Source organism: Maniola hyperantus, chromosome 14 (genome assembly GCF_902806685.2).
Source record: "Maniola hyperantus chromosome 14, iAphHyp1.2, whole genome shotgun sequence".
Lineage (NCBI taxonomy): Eukaryota > Metazoa > Arthropoda > Insecta > Lepidoptera > Nymphalidae > Maniola > Maniola hyperantus.
In genome coordinates, this window is record NC_048549.1 from 6,344,045 (window position 1) to 6,363,570 (window position 19,526).

At 37.3% G+C, this 19,526-nt stretch overlaps 1 protein-coding gene across 1 annotated transcript; it reads right to left on the reverse strand.

The window, feature by feature from the left end:
• Nucleotides 1-916: 916 nt before the first annotated feature.
• LOC117988568 (tubulin polymerization-promoting protein homolog) lies at nt 917-16,178 on the reverse strand. The gene is made up of 4 exons (XM_034975726.2): nt 15,992-16,178; nt 6,677-6,818; nt 2,643-2,924; nt 917-1,145 (listed from the first exon to the last, which is right to left on the reverse strand). Exons 2-4 carry the CDS (start codon nt 6,809-6,811, stop codon nt 957-959), a joined length of 606 nt encoding a protein of 201 aa, XP_034831617.1. The 5' UTR covers nt 6,812-6,818; nt 15,992-16,178; the 3' UTR covers nt 917-956.
• Between the last annotated feature and the right edge of the window lie 3,348 nt (nt 16,179-19,526).

A 19,526-nucleotide genomic window follows, 5' to 3' on the forward strand; every position in this document is an offset into this window, starting at 1 on the left:
ATCAAAAACAGGTAGGTAGATAAATAAAATAAGTGCATAGCCCACAAGGAGCCCTTCACACGTTCAAGTCTACCGTCCAATCTGCAAGATAGGTAAATCATGAAAATTGAACTGCATTAGTAATGTACTTAGAATGCCATAACCTCAAGGTATAATACCGTTGAAACTATAGACTTGGACATGTGTAACGTGAAGAGTCCCTTGGTAAATAAATTATCGACCTTACAAAAGGTATGTAATAGTTACTACCTGGTTCTCAAGAAATATTGCTTTATCGCCTTTTAATCAAATGTGGTTAAAAATTTGATTTGTGATCGGTCATTGTCACCAGAGTATGCTTAGTAAGGGGTTTTATATTCCAACAATGTTTGATAGAATTCAAGCGTCTAAAGTCGAACACTTTAGCATCAAAGTAATATGGAGCTTCTGTTTAAAAGCCTTGTTCTAGACCATACAGCTAGCGCTTCAAGCGGAAACCTTGCTAAATTAAAATCGGTGGAACTGAATTTTCGATTTAAAATCAAAGACAATTTAGGTCCATTTTACTTTGACTTTATTGCGTTTCGACGCTCGAATTCTATCAAAGTTTGCAAGATGTAAAATCTCATGCTAAGCACATAGAATGCGTCGCGACGCACCGAGGCGCCGCGCCGCGCCGCGTAGTTTGGTATAGTACTTGCATTCACGAAGGCCACTGACTCATGCTTGTGTTTAAGTCGTATCGGTAGGTATACGTAATAAGGTACACTAAATGTGTGCGTTTGACAGCGCTTGCTCGCGACTGATGGTCCGACATGCACGCACACTACGCAATGACCATGTAACGACGTTACCACAAGTAAGTTCAGTGGCCTTCGTGAAATGCAAGATCTGTAACACTTTTATCACTTTTATAGCTAAACAAAATAACAGGATATCCACGATAAGACATGTAAATGTAATGGAGAAATCTATAGCTAATGAGACTTGTACGTGTCTTTGTGTTGTAGCCTGAGACGTAGCCTGAGCCGTCGGCTGAGGTCCTTCCTTCCCGCTATTCCTTTCCCTTTGCCGGTCTCGTCGAACCGTTGTTTGTGGGAGCCGGTGTATTTACTCGTGTCGGTCAACCTATCGACGGTGGCAGCCGCAGCTGCTGATTTTTGTGTCTGTGAATAGTTAAACCATAATAAGATCTAAAGATATTACAAAACTCGAGATAGGATACAAATGCGAGTCGGATTTCGCGCACGAAGGATCGTACCATCGTAACAAGAAATAAGTAATAACACTATAATTTTTTTTTTAATTTTCGCGGCTATCATTTTGAAACTTTTATTACCTATGTATTTGATGTTTACAGCGGCAATAGAAATACATGAGAAAATTTCAACTCTCTACCTATTATGGTTCAAGAGATACAGGCCAGTGATAGACAGACGGACGGACAGCGGAGTCTTAGTAATAGGGTTCCGTTGGCACCCTTCGGTACAGATCCCTAAAAATGAAGACCAATTTGTACGCTGCGTACCTATACCTATAGTTAAAACGACATAAATTAGTAATTGCACTAGTACCTCTCATTTACATACCTAACTAGCTACGACCTAAGTTATCTAAGTAGCCGCTATTGGTAAGGGCTTACAAACTTCAGAAAAAACCATAAGGTAATTAGGTTATAAGTACTTAAAAGGAGTCTGGTGCCGAGGAGATATGCGAAATAAGTATGTACGTCCTACTAATTACAGCCAACAAAATGCCGTTAAAAGTCGTTACTTCTAACAAACAAGGAATGTAATGAGAGGCCAGAGCCAAGATAGCTACAACAATGGGCCAGCGACACTCCTCTCTACCTACTTATACGACAACATTCACGGTAAGTGCTCGTAAGCGTAACAATAGGGTGATAAATATATACGGAACACTTATTTTGTGTTGCCAGCAGCCAGGGTACCTACCTACTCGATTTAAGATGTCCCGATTTCATGAAGAGCCCGCTCTTCGTATAGGTACCCTACTTACCTACTCGTAGCTCAATGAAGTTATTTCATGTACCCACTTACAATGACTTGTGCCACTTAGGATTATGTCAAGACTCTACCACCGGTTCGGAAAGCAGATACTACTGAGTAGAGCCCGCAAGAAACTCAGCAGATGCTCTTTTTGAAAAAAGTGTATTTCAAAAGTTCAAGTGTGTTCAAGCCTTGTTCAAGCGTAGTGGATCAAAGAGTTGTGTCATGTGTTGTCTTGTCGACCTACAGATTATTGAGAGATGACGTGATAAAGTCACCTACTTGGCTTTTGCCTGCGTTTTCCACGGTCCATAGATAGTTTGTAGCCTATTTTTCTTCTTGATAAAGTAGCTTTCTAATGGTGAAAGAATGATTAAAATGGGTTTAGTAGCTTCAGAGTTTATCAGTTACAAATAAATCTTTCCTCTTTACAATCATCTATTAAGTAGTATTTATAGGTAGATGCCAACAACAACCTATTGAACACGTCACCATTGAAGCGCTGAAATTCTATTTCCAGTGGAAACGCACCTAGGGGTGTGTGACACGGGTCTGCGATTCAGTGCAAACGCACACTAAAAACCGACGACACGCATGTACCGGTAGGTAGGTATTCAGTAGCAACTTTTAACTTTGTTTTAGTTAATAACTTACATGTGTTGATACACCAGGCTGGCCGCACGTTGTTAGCTTCTTCTTAATATCTTCAAGTTCCACTTTCTTACTCTTTGCCAAGTCTTCTAGGAATTTCTGATAATCGTCGATACCGAGCTTGACGAGTTTTAACTTTTTGAAGTGGATAGCGGTGTCGGTGGTGGTGATTTTCTTGCCGTCAATCACTTTAGCTTGCTTCATCCATTTGTCGCTTTGAGACAGTGTGATCTGTTTGCCGTCCGACTTCGGATCACCAAATTTTGAGAACATTTTAAAGGCATCCTGAAAGGGAGATAAAAGAACCATTAACGTAAGGTATTAAAAATGCATTATATGCAGCCTTACATTTAGGTAAGTAGGTATATTTTATTATATCTACCTAACTCATTCTTAAGTATAAGTACGGACGAAAAATAGACTAAATTGTGATTTGTGATACGACTTTGACCTTGTACCTACAGGGCTACGCGACAGGGCTAGATGGCAATTGGAATATGTGGCGGCGGGACGCCCCGCACACTCGCGCTATCCCGCACCGGTGGCCATACCGCGGTTGTTTGACAGCTACAATGTCACGATCGCAATCATCTCTGATTGGCTAACGCTCGCTCACTATTGGCTACAATGCATTGTTGAAACAAGATTTGCACGAATTCAGCCAATCAGAACAATTGAGATTGTAATAATGATTGATGCAGGTTTTAGACAATCGCCCTACGGGTTAGCGCGGGGGCTGTGCAGATCGTCCCCACCCCGATTGCCATCTCGATCTATCGAAGTACAAAAATATTTTAGTATACCTTATAGTACTTAGGTACCTACCTATGTAGTCCAGACACCGTCTGCACAGATTAAAGCATAGCATTAGTATTAGAACTAGCGCGCACCACAGAAAATTTCCGTACGTTTTTTCCGCAAAATCTCTGAACTATAGAACGACATAGAAGAGCGCGCACTGCGGAATTAATTCCGCGCCGGATTTTGATAGATTAATAATACCATACCGCGCACTTTGGCTGCGCTCAACGCGCTGCTGAAGGAGTCCCCTCGCTGTGACATATTTGCTGACAAATGGGCTGACCTCATGGGTCAGATCTTGCACTTTTGTGAAAATTTATAATTTTGCTTTTTTAAATTTATAATTTTAACAATTTTTGTAAGTATGCTTATGTTAGTTTGTACTCGTAGTTTAATTAGTGTAATTGGCTTTATGGCCGTTCTAATAAAATAATAAATAAATAACAATAATAATAACATTATTAAATTTGCGGATTTTAAAACTCACCGCACCGTGGTGCGCGCTTGCTCTTATGGTAGGTAGGTACTGTGCTGTTTAGAGCCGCATTGTAGGTACCCTTAAGTACTAAGTAGGTACTTATAGTTACCGCAACAAACTAATAATATAATTTAAAAAAAAAAAATTAATAGTGCATAGTAGATAGGCACGTACCTACTGAGGTAGTTATCAGCTATTCTCTACAAAGGTTAATCAGTTCTTAATAATTCATTCTTCGGATGACTGTACCTAGGTAGTACTGCACGGATCGGGCTGAAATTTGACATGCAGATACCTAGGCTATTATGAGAGACATCGGCTAAGAAAGGATTTTTGAAAATTCAACCCCTAAGGGGGTAAAATAAGGGTTTGTTATTTGTGTAGTCCACGCGCACGAAGTCGCGGGCATGAGCTAGTAGGTAAATATAATTTTAATTATTTATTTAAATTTGCACCATAATGTTATGCAAAATTAACTTCGTGTGAAAACTTTTCCTCCATTGCGTGTCAAGTAAAAATAAAGTCAATGGCGTAGGTAGGTACCTATTAGATATGCTTTCGGTCTAGCTATTGTCCCTAGTACTGCTAGATACCTACCTATTCGTATATGTACTATGTAGAACTGCAAAATTATATTTTTGCATTAGAAAAAGCTAGGTGCTTATCTATCTGCTAAAGAACATAGGCATGGGATTACCTGGATGTTTTAGGAAGTGTCTAGAAATGTGACCTATGCAAAACTTAGTAATTTAATTAGTTAGTTTTTTATACAAAATTAGTTTGTAAGACTTTATCGTAGATTAAATTAATAAATTATTATTTGGTTAAATTCATATCCGGTGTTGGTTATAATGACAAAACATTACCAGAGTTGCCACTCTAGAAAAAGTCACCTTTAAAATTGGTATTTTGTTATTATTAAGTAATAAATAAAACTGTTTATAAATCAATGCTTACAAACTATATTTATTATTGTGCTAACTATTACCCGCAGCTTTGCCCCCACGTGACTCAAGGAAAGAATAATTATTGAGGGTTTGTTACAACAATTTTTGATGTAATAGTTGGTTTGTAATGGTTGGTTAATGGGAACAGTTTATTTGTCTGCGCTTAAACTGGCTTTACGGCTCTAGGCTCTAGTGTAACTATACTCATGCAAAAAATTACATCAATCCGTAGTTCCGTTTCGCATTTATAATTATGGTTAGGTATATTCCGTAAATGCATCAACGTAATTTTACCAGAACATCTCTACACAATGTCCGATACAAAACTATAGTGCATACCTAGACTTGTTAGATACCAAACCATCGCACTTACATCCGCGCTTATTTACAGTAGGTACGCTGCAGAAAATAATGTACATCAACCTTTAGAATGAGATTTCGGTTTTGTAGAGCGTTGTTTCTGTCACTCATACCTATGTGACGTTTTGTCAGTCTTAACGACAGAGGCGATGGTCTACAAAACCGCTACCTCTTTCTAAAGGACGATGTACATTATTTTCTGCCGCGTAGGTACTGTATATTAGTGTTGAGTTTACTGGACGTCTAAAAAGTTGAATATTTTCTTTTCTTTATACTTATAGAGCATTCTCCAAGAGCTATTAAACAACTTACATATATATTGTAAGTCGTAATTAAAATAAAATTAATGGCAACACTTATTGCCATTGCCATCTTGACAAAGTCTTGACAAGTATTTATAATCGCTGTTGTTTTAAATGAGGGTTTATATTAAAAGCAGAATAAATGAAAAAGGTTTTATATCTGATTTTTAATAGAAGAATAAAAACTTTTGATTTTTAATAGATTATTGGAATGTCATCTATAGAAATAGCATATGCATCTGAATGAGATAAAACCTTAAAGGATAAAACATGGTAAAAATTGGGTTAAAAGGAATTTATACTTACAAATTAAATAACAACTTCAAGACTTGTATTTCAGTTGTATTCGCAGTTTTTTCCAGTTTCTAGTTTATCTTTAATCACAAGCTTCCTCTCTGGTCTATATTTACTCGTGTGTTTTGGCTCTATCAAAATATGAGAGCCTTGCTCCGGATTGGTTGCATATTGCCTTTCTAGAAGAGGTAGTTACCAACTATCAGTGATTCATAGGGATCTTGGTTCCATTGTCAAATCAGAACTGTTTACGTGATAACAACTAAACTATAATCACAGACTAGTACATCATGTTAAATACTGAAAGAGATCTTTTATAGACAATGCTAATGCCAATGGCATATAAAGGACCATTGTTTAGTAGGTAAGTATCTTAGCTGTGTTCGTTTGCTACTCTTTGTGCGCATGCGCGTGATTCGTGCATTTGCAGTTGCAAATGTCACTTGTCAAAGTCACGTGTGACTCACGAATTGCGCACACAACTCTTAAGTGTTTTTACTTGATAATATTAATGCATCAATTTTGCATGTACTACCAACCAAAGAGTATGTAACCACTACGTTACTTTCATAATCTCAAAATATTAAAATATTAATATCTTTTTTTGGATGAATCCTGAAATGAAAAATCTTGGTGATTATGTTTAAGTAAGGACCCCCTGTGCTATTAATATTTTTTCCTACATAGACGCATTCAAGGTAAAATTTTGTATGAACTTTGCCGATATTCTTTCATGATTCAACGGGAAGTACCTACCCTACAGGTTTCTTGAAAGACAGACAGACAACGAAGTGATCCTATAAGAGTTCTTTTTGAGGTACGGGACCCTAAAAAACAACTACCAGTAGCTACTACCTTAAACGGTATAGCATTGTCTTCATTCTTGGTCGGTGTTCCGTTGGCCGCGCCCGCTGCCGTCCCGTTTTCCAACTTGACGTCCTTCACTTCCCGGGTCACCTCCTCTACCGCTTGCGCGTGCTCCTCCGACATGTTGCCTCTGGAAAAGTATAAATCATCATCATCATCATCATGATCATGATTGGTAGACTTCACACACCTTTGAGAACATTATGGAGAACTCTCAGGCGTGCAGGTTTCCTCACGATGTTTTCCTTCACTGTTTAAAGCAAGTGATATTTAATTAATTAAAACGCACATAACTCCAAAAGGTTAGAGGTGCGTGCCCGGCATCGAACCCCCGACCTTCGATTAGAAGGCGGACGTCCTAACCACTAGGCTATCACAGCTTAAAGCTTAGACTGAAAGTATAAATAAACATTTTCAATTTCAACAACCTCTTTGGCGTAGTGGTAACACTAACTACTTATACCACAGAATAGATATCTAATAAATATAGTCCGCCACAGCTCCAGATGGCAATCGGTGAGGGAACGCCCCACCTACCCGCACAGCCCCCGCGCTAACCCTATGCGGGCAAGCGCGGGTGACGTGTCGGTGTGCGGGGCGTCCCCCCGCCTCATACACCGATTGCCATCTCGACCTGTCGCGTACTATAGGTGTATAAGCCATCTGGTAACAGACAGACAAACAGAGACTTTGGCAATTAGTATACTTAGTATGAATATTTAGCGCATTTTAAACACTAGAATTATTTTACATCGTTATCAATGTCATGTCAAGGTATAGTGTAATGTTCACAATTCTGAGGTTCTTTAATAATATGATGTCATGCAAAAATAACCACACATTTGAATCTTCTATTCTTATTCTAAGTTTAAAGGCTTGGCCAGACATAACGCACGACGGTAACTTCGGCGGCGTGCTCCTTCGACGGCAGCCGTGTAGCTCTTATAATGCGTAAAAAAATGACTTCTCACGCGCCATTTTAACTTTGTGTCCAATTTCATGTCAAAAGTACGATTTTAGTCCTTATTTTATAGGTGAACCGTACTTTTGACATGTTAGTTGACCTATAGAGTTAAAATGGCGCGTGAGAAGTCTTTTTGTACGGACTATATATTTCTTATGAGTGAATGCGATAGAAGTACCTACATAGAGAGAGGTTTAATAAATTACAGTCGGCAGCGCTTAACGAGCTGAAAATTAGCACTAGTAGATTGCGTCGTCGGTTGATCCTTCTATACCTCAAAGGTACTGTTAAGTAAATATTCTGTGCAACTAGGATTAATAATTATGTTGACAAAACACAACTCAAAGGACGTGACGAGCTCCGCCGTCCGCGCCGCGCATTTGTACTGTTGGTACCTATGCCAAAGTAAATAGGTACCTTAGGGAGGAATTGTTATCAAGAAAGACGCAGCGCCTCGTCTCCACTTCACTCTGCCGATGAACGTTACGCCTTACAAATCATACACGCGTTTAGTGAGAAGTTCCAACGATCTACTGCTGTCGCGCTTTGTTTGTCCAGGCCTTTCGGCCATTTACTTAGATTCTCCACGTCGCGCTAAAAGCGGCAATTACATCACCGACCTTGTGTTATAAGCACTTTACTATGTGTATTCGTAAATATCAGCTGATATTTATCCTTCCTTACAATATTACCTATCGATTCTATTCATATCTCAAAACATGATTTTTTAGAATAGGTCACAACCGAGGCCGACACAATACACATTCGCGCGTTTTATGTATGGTCTACGGATGCTATAGCTTTTTAAAATTATTTTTTATAGGCGGTGATAGCCGAGCTACTTAGTGGGTAATTTAAGACGTCTGCCTTTTATTCTGAGTTAAATAAAGGTAAGTCCGCGACAGGTCGAGATGGCTATCAGGGTATGAGCCTATGTTATAAAAGGAACATACTGTCAAAATTTCATGTTTCTAGCCCCAGCGGTTTATGCTGCGCCACGGAATAGATGCGCGTTGATAGATCAGTCTGTCGGTCAGGACAGTCTTTTTAGTCTTTTTAGGGTTCCGTATCTCAAAAGGAAAAACGGAACCCTTATAGAATCACTTTGTTGTCTGTCTGCTGTCAAGAAACGTGTAGGGTACTTCCCGTTGACCTAGAATCATGGCAAAAATTTGGCAGGAAGGTAGGTCGTATATTTTTATGCAACACAGTTTTTAGAGATTATCGTGCAAAATGTCGAAAAAATACGACTGTACTACGGAACCCTCGGTGCGCGAGCCTAACACGCACTTGGCCGGTTTTTTTATATAGGTACATAATTTAATTTCTTTTTATGGAAACAAACAGTTATAATTACATGGATAGTGACAGTGAGTACATCAATCATCAATCAATACTTATAATAAAACTGTAACAGGTCAAATTCTGTACATTGAAGTTATTTTGAAATTTTTTTTTCGAGGGCACTCTATAATCGATACTAAACCCAAAACTGTAATTTTTTTCATTTTTGTCTGTCTGTCTGTCTGTCTGTCTATATCACGGCCGCGCATCACGCTGAAACTACTGAATGGATTCCAATGAAACTTGGTACGATTTGAGGTCATACTATGAGGAAGAATATAGGATACTTTTTATCCCGAAATTCAGCATGGTTCCTGTAGGAGAGGGGACGAAAGTTAAAATGTATACTGAGTTGTAATTCATTAACGCGTAGTCCGATTTCATTCATTCTTTTTTTTTTTGATAGAAAGGGAATATTTTAAAGATTGTTCCGTAAATATTTCAAGGTCATCGGTTTTTAACCGACTGTCAAAAAGGAGGTGGTTTTGTTTTCTACATCGATTTTTTCGAGGTTTCTGGACCGATTTGCAATTTTTTTTTTAAATCAACAAAAAAAGTTTACGTCGTGGTCACATAAAAAATTCTGGATTCAAATCCTTAATCCTGATGCTGCAGGGTTACTGCCCGCCTGAGTTATCAAGATTCAGGAAGTGTTCATAGTGAATTCATATTGTAGGTAACAAGCAACGACAACAATCCCGAAAAATCAAAGAGTTCCCGCGGGATTTTAAAAAACGTAAATCCACGCGGACGAAGTCGCAGGAATCAGCTAGTAATATATAAAACTCTTAAACCTATAATATAGTCTCTAATGAATATAATTAATAATTATTACAAAATTATGTCTACCACTAAATGTGAACAACCTTAGATAAATATCTACAACGTAAATAATAGGTAGTAATATAATATAGCCGCCCATCTACAGTCTACACCCACTTACACGCCGCTGTAAAGTCAAATTAGCCCGTAAAAAGTTCCTAATTTCAGTGATATCATCAAAACCGGTGAAGCGAATAAAGGAAATGATATCAAATCCAGTTTTGGCGCTTTAACCTTGAGGCGTAATTTAATACGAATAAAATTCAAAACAGCTAAATTCATTCGCCAAGTCTAATAGGGATTTGCTTTTAGACACACCTCCGCGAAACACTCCTGTGGGTGCTCAGAGCACTGGCATTTTTATCAAAACTAAATAAACAGACCTTGAAAAAAATTGCTGTCTTTGCAGCCTGTAAGCCAGATTACCGGTAGGCTTAATTATTTACCTAGGTATATAGATAGTACATAAGAGTTCCCACGGGATTAAAAAATTTTTATCGCCAACGAATTCGCGGGCATCATAGTAACTAATAAATAAGTAATTTCAAATCAGTATGAGTAAAATGAAATGTATTTATTTCATAATAAATAATATTATGTAGGTACATAACTTAATTTAACCTTTCTTTTGTAAATTTAGCAGAATGAAAGTCGCATTGCGTAATTCTTTTGACCTATAAGAATCCTCCCGTCATTGTCAAGAGCGGAATACCCCTACAATTCTTACCTACCTTTCATACCTATATTGTAAGTTGTAACCGACTAAAAAATTTTATACATTTTATTAGATAGTAGGTACTTAAGTAACTACTAGTTAAAGACCACGACTTCATCGGCGTGGTTTTTTTTTATTAAATTAAAAATCTGGTGGGAGATCATTAATTTTCCAGGATAAAAAGTACCCTACGGAATGCGAATTTCATAAAAATCGACACACTTTCACATTTACTTATAATAATATACCTAGATATGGATATGAATATATAGGTATTATAATATTATTAATGGATATTGCCACCCCTTAAGTCTTCCCCCTAAAATCACCCTTGTAAATTTTCCAATTTATCACGAACATAATATTATAGTCAGGTACGATTCATTTGATACGAGGTACAAGGAACAGTATAAAATGCCACAAGGCACAAACAGACAGCTCCGCGACTTCACGCGTGCTCCGCAGTATAAAACGAAAATACTTACAATAAATTATGCCTGAAAATACAATACAATGGCCTGTAGCGTCCAGTAGGGTCTACATACAGCATAGTCAATCCGAAACAACACACTAATAAGGTAGCAGTAAAACTTTATATTTGCAAGTAAAACAGTCAACTAAAATTGAGTCCAAACTTGGTGATTCCGTTCAAAACGGGAGGTAGACTTTCCTCGTACGTTTGCTCTTTCTGTAAAATATTATTTCGATCAATTACCAACACCGTTTTGTTAACCAGCTCCTCAATTTACATTTCCACCTCATAAAGCTAATGGCTAATTATACGCGGGGTAGGTAATATTAACCGCAAAACTGCGCGTCAACCGTCAGGGGTGTGAACGCTACGTCATCGTCACCACTTGGCCTACTTTCCTATAGGAAGGTTTTATAAGCATCACAAGTATCACTACTTTGTATTTGTGTGAATTTTGAAGAAGAGATGGATCATGGACCTATTGGTAAATTGTAAACTGACAGAATTTATACGTCCATGACTAACAGCGCATTTTAGGGTTCCGTACCCAAAGGGTACAAATAGAGCCCTATTACTTAATGTCACTCTGCTGTCTGTCTGTCCGCGTGTCACAAGTCTCTAGCTCGTAGACGAAATGAGTAACAGACCTGAAATGTTGGTATTTGAAGTATGTTGACCCAAAACCGAATATTGAATCATTAGAAATTCAATTAAAGTATTTTTCAGAATATTATACCCGTCCTTTAGTTTGGCTCGTCTTGGTTCTGGTCTGATGTTCTGTGCTAGATAAGTAGGCTCTATTATTATTTTTTGTTGCGACGCGATAAAAAATAATAATAATTTCGACGCGCGTTGTACGCGACAGGTCGAAATGGCAATCGGGGATGGAACGCCCTGCACAGCCCCCGCGTTAACCCGCTGCGGAGGAGCGCGGGTAACGTGCAGGTCGTCCCCCAGCCTCATGCTCCGATTGCCATCTCGACATGTCGCGGACTATACGTACCTACTTATTCAAACATCAAACCAACAACGCGACGACGCGACGCCACGCCTGAAACTCGAGGTTTGCTGGTTTACAGTTTGCTAAATATAAAACTTACCTATGATGCTATTTATAAAACTAGTTATAGCATGATAGTTAACTATGTATATCTGCAGGTCGTAAGGTGAATTTCATCAATTACGATTATGATTTATGGTGTGACATAATAGGTAGGTAGGCACAGGCATCAGCTAGTCCTATTTAATAATAAGTATGCGCTACATTGATAATTCATGTTTGATGTACTTATTAGACTATCTACTCATCTTTACAGGTAGGTGCCTTTCTCTTTTGTGGTATATAGAAACCATCAAAAAATGTAAAAAATATATCTGACCTAGGTACCCTCGCAAAAAATATTTTTTGAGTTATTGCCATCGATATTTAAATGACAAGATATGGTCAAGCGAACAAAATTTTTCACGGTTTTGGAAATTGGAACCAAATAAGTCAGCGCCACCTCTTAGGTACTATAAATGAACGACCCGTTTGAAATCCAGACGTCACTGAGGTCGCGTTGGTGCTAAAGCACCACTGAGTCGGTGCAATTTTGTTTGTTCAATAGCCCTATCCATACGAAGTAATATATGTATAAGCCAATGGTTATTGCCAAAAGCATGGAAATTTTCTAAAACCGTTGTTCTTAAAAAAGAAATGTACGTACCAAGGTTTAAAAACTAAAGTTAGTTACTTAAGTAGTTATAGTTAGTTTTTTTTTTAGTTTTTACATTGGTCCTATTATTATTTTTTAGAAACTTGATATTTTTTAGATAAAATATTTTTAAATTTATAATTAATATACCTACTTAATAGACAGTACTAACACGGAGCTGAGGCTATAGTCTACCACGCTGGCCAAGTGCGGATTGGCAGACTTCACATTTGAGAACATTATTGTGAACTCGCTCAGGCATGCAGGTTTCCTTAAGTTTTCTTCACCGTTAAAGAAAGTGATATTTAATTGCTTTATACAAAACCTACCTACCTAACCCCGAAAAGTTAGAGGTGCGTGCCGGGATCGAACCCCGGACCCCCAAATAGGAGGTCGACGTCTTAACCACTTCGCTATCACCGCTTGTTTATTTGATTACTGAATAACTAAATACATTTAAAAATTAATGACTAAGTATAGAGAGATAGATCTCTAGAGTCAGAGACATCGTCAAACCACAAAAATTAGGTAGCTATCTAGGTCCTGGCAGTGCCTACAATTATCTCTTTAATAGAAAATTAACGACTTAAGCCATCACTTAAATGGGTAACGAATGATAAAAAATTATTGCTGGGCGTGTGTTTTGGAAATAGCATTCGAATAAAAACCAGGATGCACGTGATTCATCCCGTAGATGACGTCATCCCACACGTTACATGCATTCATAAGTACTGTTATGTTACATAGTCTGTCTGTGTACTAGTACTAGGACTAGGTACCTACTGGGGCCGATTCTCTTGTACACAATCTCTAAACTAAACTAAATTAACGGGTCTAAATTCAGTGCTATCCTTTTCCGCAAGCAACATTATGAAAGGGATAGCAATAGATTTAGACGTGCCATTTCAATTTAGTTTAGAGATTCTGTACAACGGAATTAGCCTCAATGTCTAACTATACTATTTCTGTGTACTCGTACCTACCTAGTACTAATACTAAAAGTAGTCTCGAGCCGGCATTAACGTCATACTTATTCAATAAAAAAAACATAACTAAATAATTATGTTATCTAATAGTAATAACAAACAGTGGCACTTGCCAATATAAAAAGATGTTGTATAGATGGGAAAATGGAAAGTGAAAACACATTGATGTTAACGGCCTCACTGCTTTATCGCTATCAGAGTCAGCAAACGTTTGTGTAAACTTGCCGGTGCCAGAGAAGAGTTAAGTATGCGCCTCAGTAGGTATACCTACCTATTTTTTTTAATAGGTACCTATAGCGAATAAACGTGCAGGTGGGTCACCTGATGTTAAGTGACTGCCGATGCGTTGCCGACCTTTCAGGAATTTGTTGGTCCGCCCCTTGAATAACCCCATGTTGTAATCTAGTGCGTAGAAAGAAGGATCTGTTACGACTTACGAGGGACGGTCGAAATGCATCAGACACCCAGGTGGTGAAGGTGAAATTGCTTACGGTGGCGCGCGGTTCGGTTGTAGAAAAAAGACCATTATATTTTACTGCGGGATAAAATTCGATCCTCGTTTCCCGATGCTTGGGTACCTACAGAAGGATATTATATTATTACGCGTTATGGATATCGAAAATACAACGTCGTGCATAAGAGGCACCGGCAAACATGCGCTGAGTATGGCCAACGAGGGGATTTGAGTGGGTAGAAATCCTATCATAAACCGATGTATCGGGTATCTTGAGATTTCCCCTCCCGTAAACAAAAAAAAGGTACTTTGTTGCGTAGGCATACATAGGTTCTACGTAGGGGTGTACGTAGGTAACCTCGCGTACAGGCCACCGTTGACCTATTTAAATATAGCCGTAGAAGTGTACACTATACTATACAGTGGTAAAATAAGTGCAAGTACCTAAGTAGTTAGGTCCTTCATAGGTTTATACTTAACAAATAACAATAACGCTCATGCATATTATGTATCTTTTTCCGACTCTATTTATGAAGGTAAATACAAATTAGGGACCTACATATTGTAGTAAGTAGGTAAGCATTGTTGATTTTCCACATAGGGTTGCCAAACGTTCTGCATTTTCCGGAATAAAACGTAGATTTTTTTTTAAAGATTACCTAACAAAGTATACGTAAGTGGAGTAAAAAAATAGGCATGCGTAATTCACTAAGTAATTTTGAAATAAAAAGTGAAGTACCAACCTATGTCAGTGAGGTAGGTATTAATTGACGCCGTTATTTTTAAATTATTAAATTCAAATTAGTATTCAATGAGCTTTGAAAGTGCGCTTTCACCTGCTTCTGGGCCCAGGATTTAGAAGATTATTTACAAATATGCACCTACATAAATAGATATAAAACTTTCAACAAGTTTAGTTTTACTGTATAACTGCCTCAGGTAAAAGCGTTAATTAATGGCAATAACTATAAAAAAAACACGTAGTGCTGTTGAAAACAAACTATGTATATTGTTTGGTTATTCATGTTTTGTTTTCAGCGAAGGTCAGTACAGGCAAGCAGCTGTGACAGTCTTATCATGAAAATGCATGAAATTGTCCCTACTTTTGATATTATCTATCAGGAAACTTTATGTTATCTATGTATTTAATAATCGCTCAGTTACGTTTATCTACAAGATAGATTAAGCTGTAGGTATTAGATAGTGAAATCTAGCAAATATATTAGCAATTAACTACTTAATCAAATAAACAAATTCCTGAAGGAAACCCTGAAAACACGTTCCGCACACTACTAATGGTACAATAGGGAGCAGGGAGTTAGGGACAGCTGTGGTTCCGTCTATCATGTTTATGTTTATGTTAATGTGACGCTAAAATAATATAGAGCACATCGAATTTGAGATAAATGATAGTATATATAGACAGTAGGTATACATAGATAGTATGCAATATATGTACATTATGTAGATAAACCTACCTAATTATGTTTACTTTATTATATTACTTATTAGTAATTACGATACCAATTAAACACTTTTACGCGATAATTCTACCTATATCTATGTAATATTTTAAGATTACTAAAATAAATAATACTTTGTAGGTACCTATCTACCTAGTTACCAACCTACCTATCTTTGAACTGCAATTTTATTTTCATTAACTAAGTTATCCTTAATTAACTGTCAGGCATTTTCTAAAATGTTTATTTTAAATATACAAAATATGTTAACCAGGCAATTTTCTTTGTTTTTCCGATATCATTTCCGTAGCAGCGCTGTAGAGATGAAGGAAGTTTTAATTAAAAAATATTTTATCCTATGAAGTTTTATAAAAATAAACATGACTCACATGATTATGGTTTAATAGTGATAATGGATGATATCACAGCACAGCAGACTGGCGATACGCGTCTCTCGCGGCGTGACTGAAACTGTCGAGTTATCTACTGCCTATGCCAATTCGGTGGCCGCCGAGCCCGAGTTACGAATACGTGTGACGACTCTGTTTCCACTGTAGAGTATTGCCAAACTGCCTGATTGAGCGCTCAGTTCCTCAGCTCGCTTTACCGCGCATGCGTACCATCTCCCCATGTTCCTGCTTTCCTAGTACACAATGGGGAACGCTCTATTTCGCCTGTGTGTCTTTGTTAGGGTAATATTACCCATGTAGAGCTGGGAGCTCAAAGAATTTTTAAGTAGGTAGGTTGTATAAAGATCGGTCTATGTAAGCAGCTACACTCTGAGTACACTTTAGTGCTAATCTCTTGAGGCTATTTACTTATGTAGTTTGGTATATTTTTTACCTTCTACGACTTAATATCATAAAGAGGAAAGACTTGTTTAAACTCAAAAACAAAGATCGATAAATTTTGAAACTGCTGAACCGATTTTAATAATTCATTCACCATTACAAAGCTAAAATAAGCTAAGCTTCCTTCAGAAGTAATAGGCACCTATATAATATAGGTTATATGTATATTATTTATACCCAAAACCAATAGATGCTGCATCCAGACTTAAGTGACGAGTAGTAGATGAGCAGAAGTAGGTATTTACTGAACACATTTGAACCACTGACCCACTTCGCATGTCTGTTTCAAACATCACGTAGCGTGAAGCGTCGCGTCGCGTCTATCACTGTTGAATTGCTCCATTTTTAAGACTAGTCCAGTGTCTATTTTGAATCGAAGAATATGCCTTTATAACTGAAGAATAACTCGGTAGGTATAGTACAGCAATTATTGTATTATTAAACATTAAAATAAACCTGAGTTTAAGTTGTTAATTATTATCAAAAAGACTCGACCCAGGAGGCGGCGCCAAAACAAAATGCGGACCTTAGACAACAGTTTTGCGATCACACCGAGTGCGGTCATTTCGTAACGAATTCAAAAATACGCTCCCCGTTGCCTAAAACTGCGTGTAGGTATGTAACTTCATATTTGTTATGAAAAAAATAGGCGAATCTTTCGGAGGTCTAGCAAAACTGACCTAGGTCGGCTGTCTTGATCAATCTAGGTGTACTTACCTACTTATAATATAAAACTCTTAAGTATCTGGACGATTTCTGTAAGTATCATCATCATGATCAACCCATCACCGGCTCACTACAGAGCACAGGTCTCCTCTCAGAGTGAGAAGGGTTTTGGCCATAGTCTACCACGCTGGCCAAGTGCGGATTGGCAGACTTCACACACCTTTGAGAACATTATGGAGAACTCTCAGGCATGCAGGTTTCCTCACGATGTTTTCCTTCACCGTTAAAGCAAGTGATATTTTAATTACTTAAAATATCACTTGCTTTAACGGTGAAGGAAAACAAGTATATATTTTGAAAATTTTAATCGGAGCAAACATATAATACCATATAGACCCCAATACATATTTTTTTGAATTTTTGTCTCTGTAGGTATCTACGTAAGTACATCACGCAAAAAATATTGAACGGATTTAAATAAAATTTGGTACAGTGGTAGGGTAATTTGTATCCCAAAAACATTAGGGATTCTTCGGGATACGCAATTAAGTTTTTTAGAAAGGTTGTACTGACTGTCAGGTTGTTAGGCTCCCCGTGCGAAGCCGGGTCAACTATATTTCTTGTAAAAAGAGAAGCAGAAAAATGGTTAACAAAAACTATGTGTTCTGAATACTGTAAGCATATTTTATTATCAGATACCTACTTATATACACATAACAAAGACATTCATATCGTATACAACGTTAGTTATAGTATAAGTAAAAACCGAAACACGTCGTGTCGAATATTTTTACATAAAAATTCATAAATTCATCCAATTTTAAAAATATTTAATGAAGATTTACGAAGAAGTTTGTTGTGCTGAGTCATCGTCCTCGCAAAAACATGGTTACCCCAAGTGCGCGGCCGTGAGCGAACGGGACGGCTGGCGTCGTGCATGCCGTCATTCAACTAGATGTCCAAACCTGCAGGATTATTAGAGTATTCTTGGTCAAAATATAACACGTGCTAAAAATGATTGCAATCGATTCTGTTACTGATACTGAACAAACCACTTTCAGGTTTGGCTTATACTAAAACTAACGTTGTAGATATATTTAGTGCACAGTATAGTGACATCTAATTGCATTACTTATATTATTTAAAGCAAAATATAGACACTTGGTATTGTTTTTTTGTAGATGTGAACATAGAATAAATATTTAAGGAATGCTGTACAAAAAACGTCTTTTAGTGTTGCCATAAGCTCATAATCTATAACTCCATAAAAAAAAACGTTTTTAGATTTGCAATCTTTTAATTTTTATATTTAAACGAAGTTTTTTAAGAGATTAGCAGCGTTATGATCTGTATACTAATTGTCAAGATGGTCATGCCAAACAAAATCGTGTTCTATGAAGTTGTAATAATAATACATAATATAATTAGTATAGTATAATACTTGGCCATCAAGTTAAACGTCTGAAGCGCCCGCAGCGAGTTGCAGCCCGCAAAATGTATTGTTCGGAATGACCCTTCTATGCGTAGTAAATAAAGGTGTAAATCTGGGCGTTGTTACATAAACATAAAAAAATATTATTGATACTTAACGCTAGCTCGCCAGAAAATATGGCAACCCTCGTATAAAAATGCAACTTATATGGCAGCAGACTACATAGTTATAGTAAAATTAAAAAGTATCATAGTGGTGCTAAATTGGTTCTACTTATATTGTACCTATACATTCCTCTAAACTTAACTGTCAGGTCTGAAAGTAGACTTTATTATGTATTTCTTGTTAATACTGGAAAATATGAAAATAATCTTCCAATATTCTCAGCTTTCATGACAAGTTCACTTTTCATATACATTTATAACTTGCGCATATACATTATTTTATATTTAGCGCAAATAAAAGTCATTATTGATGTAGGAACTGGTATATTAATGAAAACTTCTATGATAAAGAGAGCTTCAACCTTAATGCTATGTTATTAAAGCCCACACTTATTATCTTAACTATAATATTATTTATGCAGAACGCTTTTTAAACTGTAACAAGTTTGTCAATAAATAATATAAAAACCGGTCAAGTGCGAGGCGGACTCGCACACGAAGGGTTCCATACCGTCGAACAAGAAAGCTCAAACCAGTAAAAAATAGCGCTCCGACAGCTGTACAATACTGCAAGTTAATTAATGACGGACAGTGACGTCTATGGTGTATTTTAGTAAACATACACAATTTTTTTTGTGATGTAGGTAACCGCAAATTTACGACTTTCGGATTGTTTAATTGATTTGTGGTATAACATTGCTACCTACCAAATTTCATGATTCTAGGTCAACCGGAAGTATCCTATAGATTTTGGTTCCCTTAATTTGACAGACACGTTAAACAGGTAGAGAGATAACAAAGTATTCCTATA

Coding starts and splice junctions, on each gene's coding strand:
- LOC117988568 (XM_034975726.2), bottom strand. CDS start 6,811: ATGTCGGAGGAGCACGCGCAAGCGGTAGAGGAGGTGACCCGGGAAGTG. Junction 2,925..6,676: donor ACAATGCTATACCGTTTAAG/GTAGTAGCTACT, acceptor TCTCCCTTTCAG/GATGCCTTTAAAATGTTCTC. Junction 1,146..2,642: donor AGCCTGGTGTATCAACACAT/GTAAGTTATTAA, acceptor AACTATTCACAG/ACACAAAAATCAGCAGCTGC.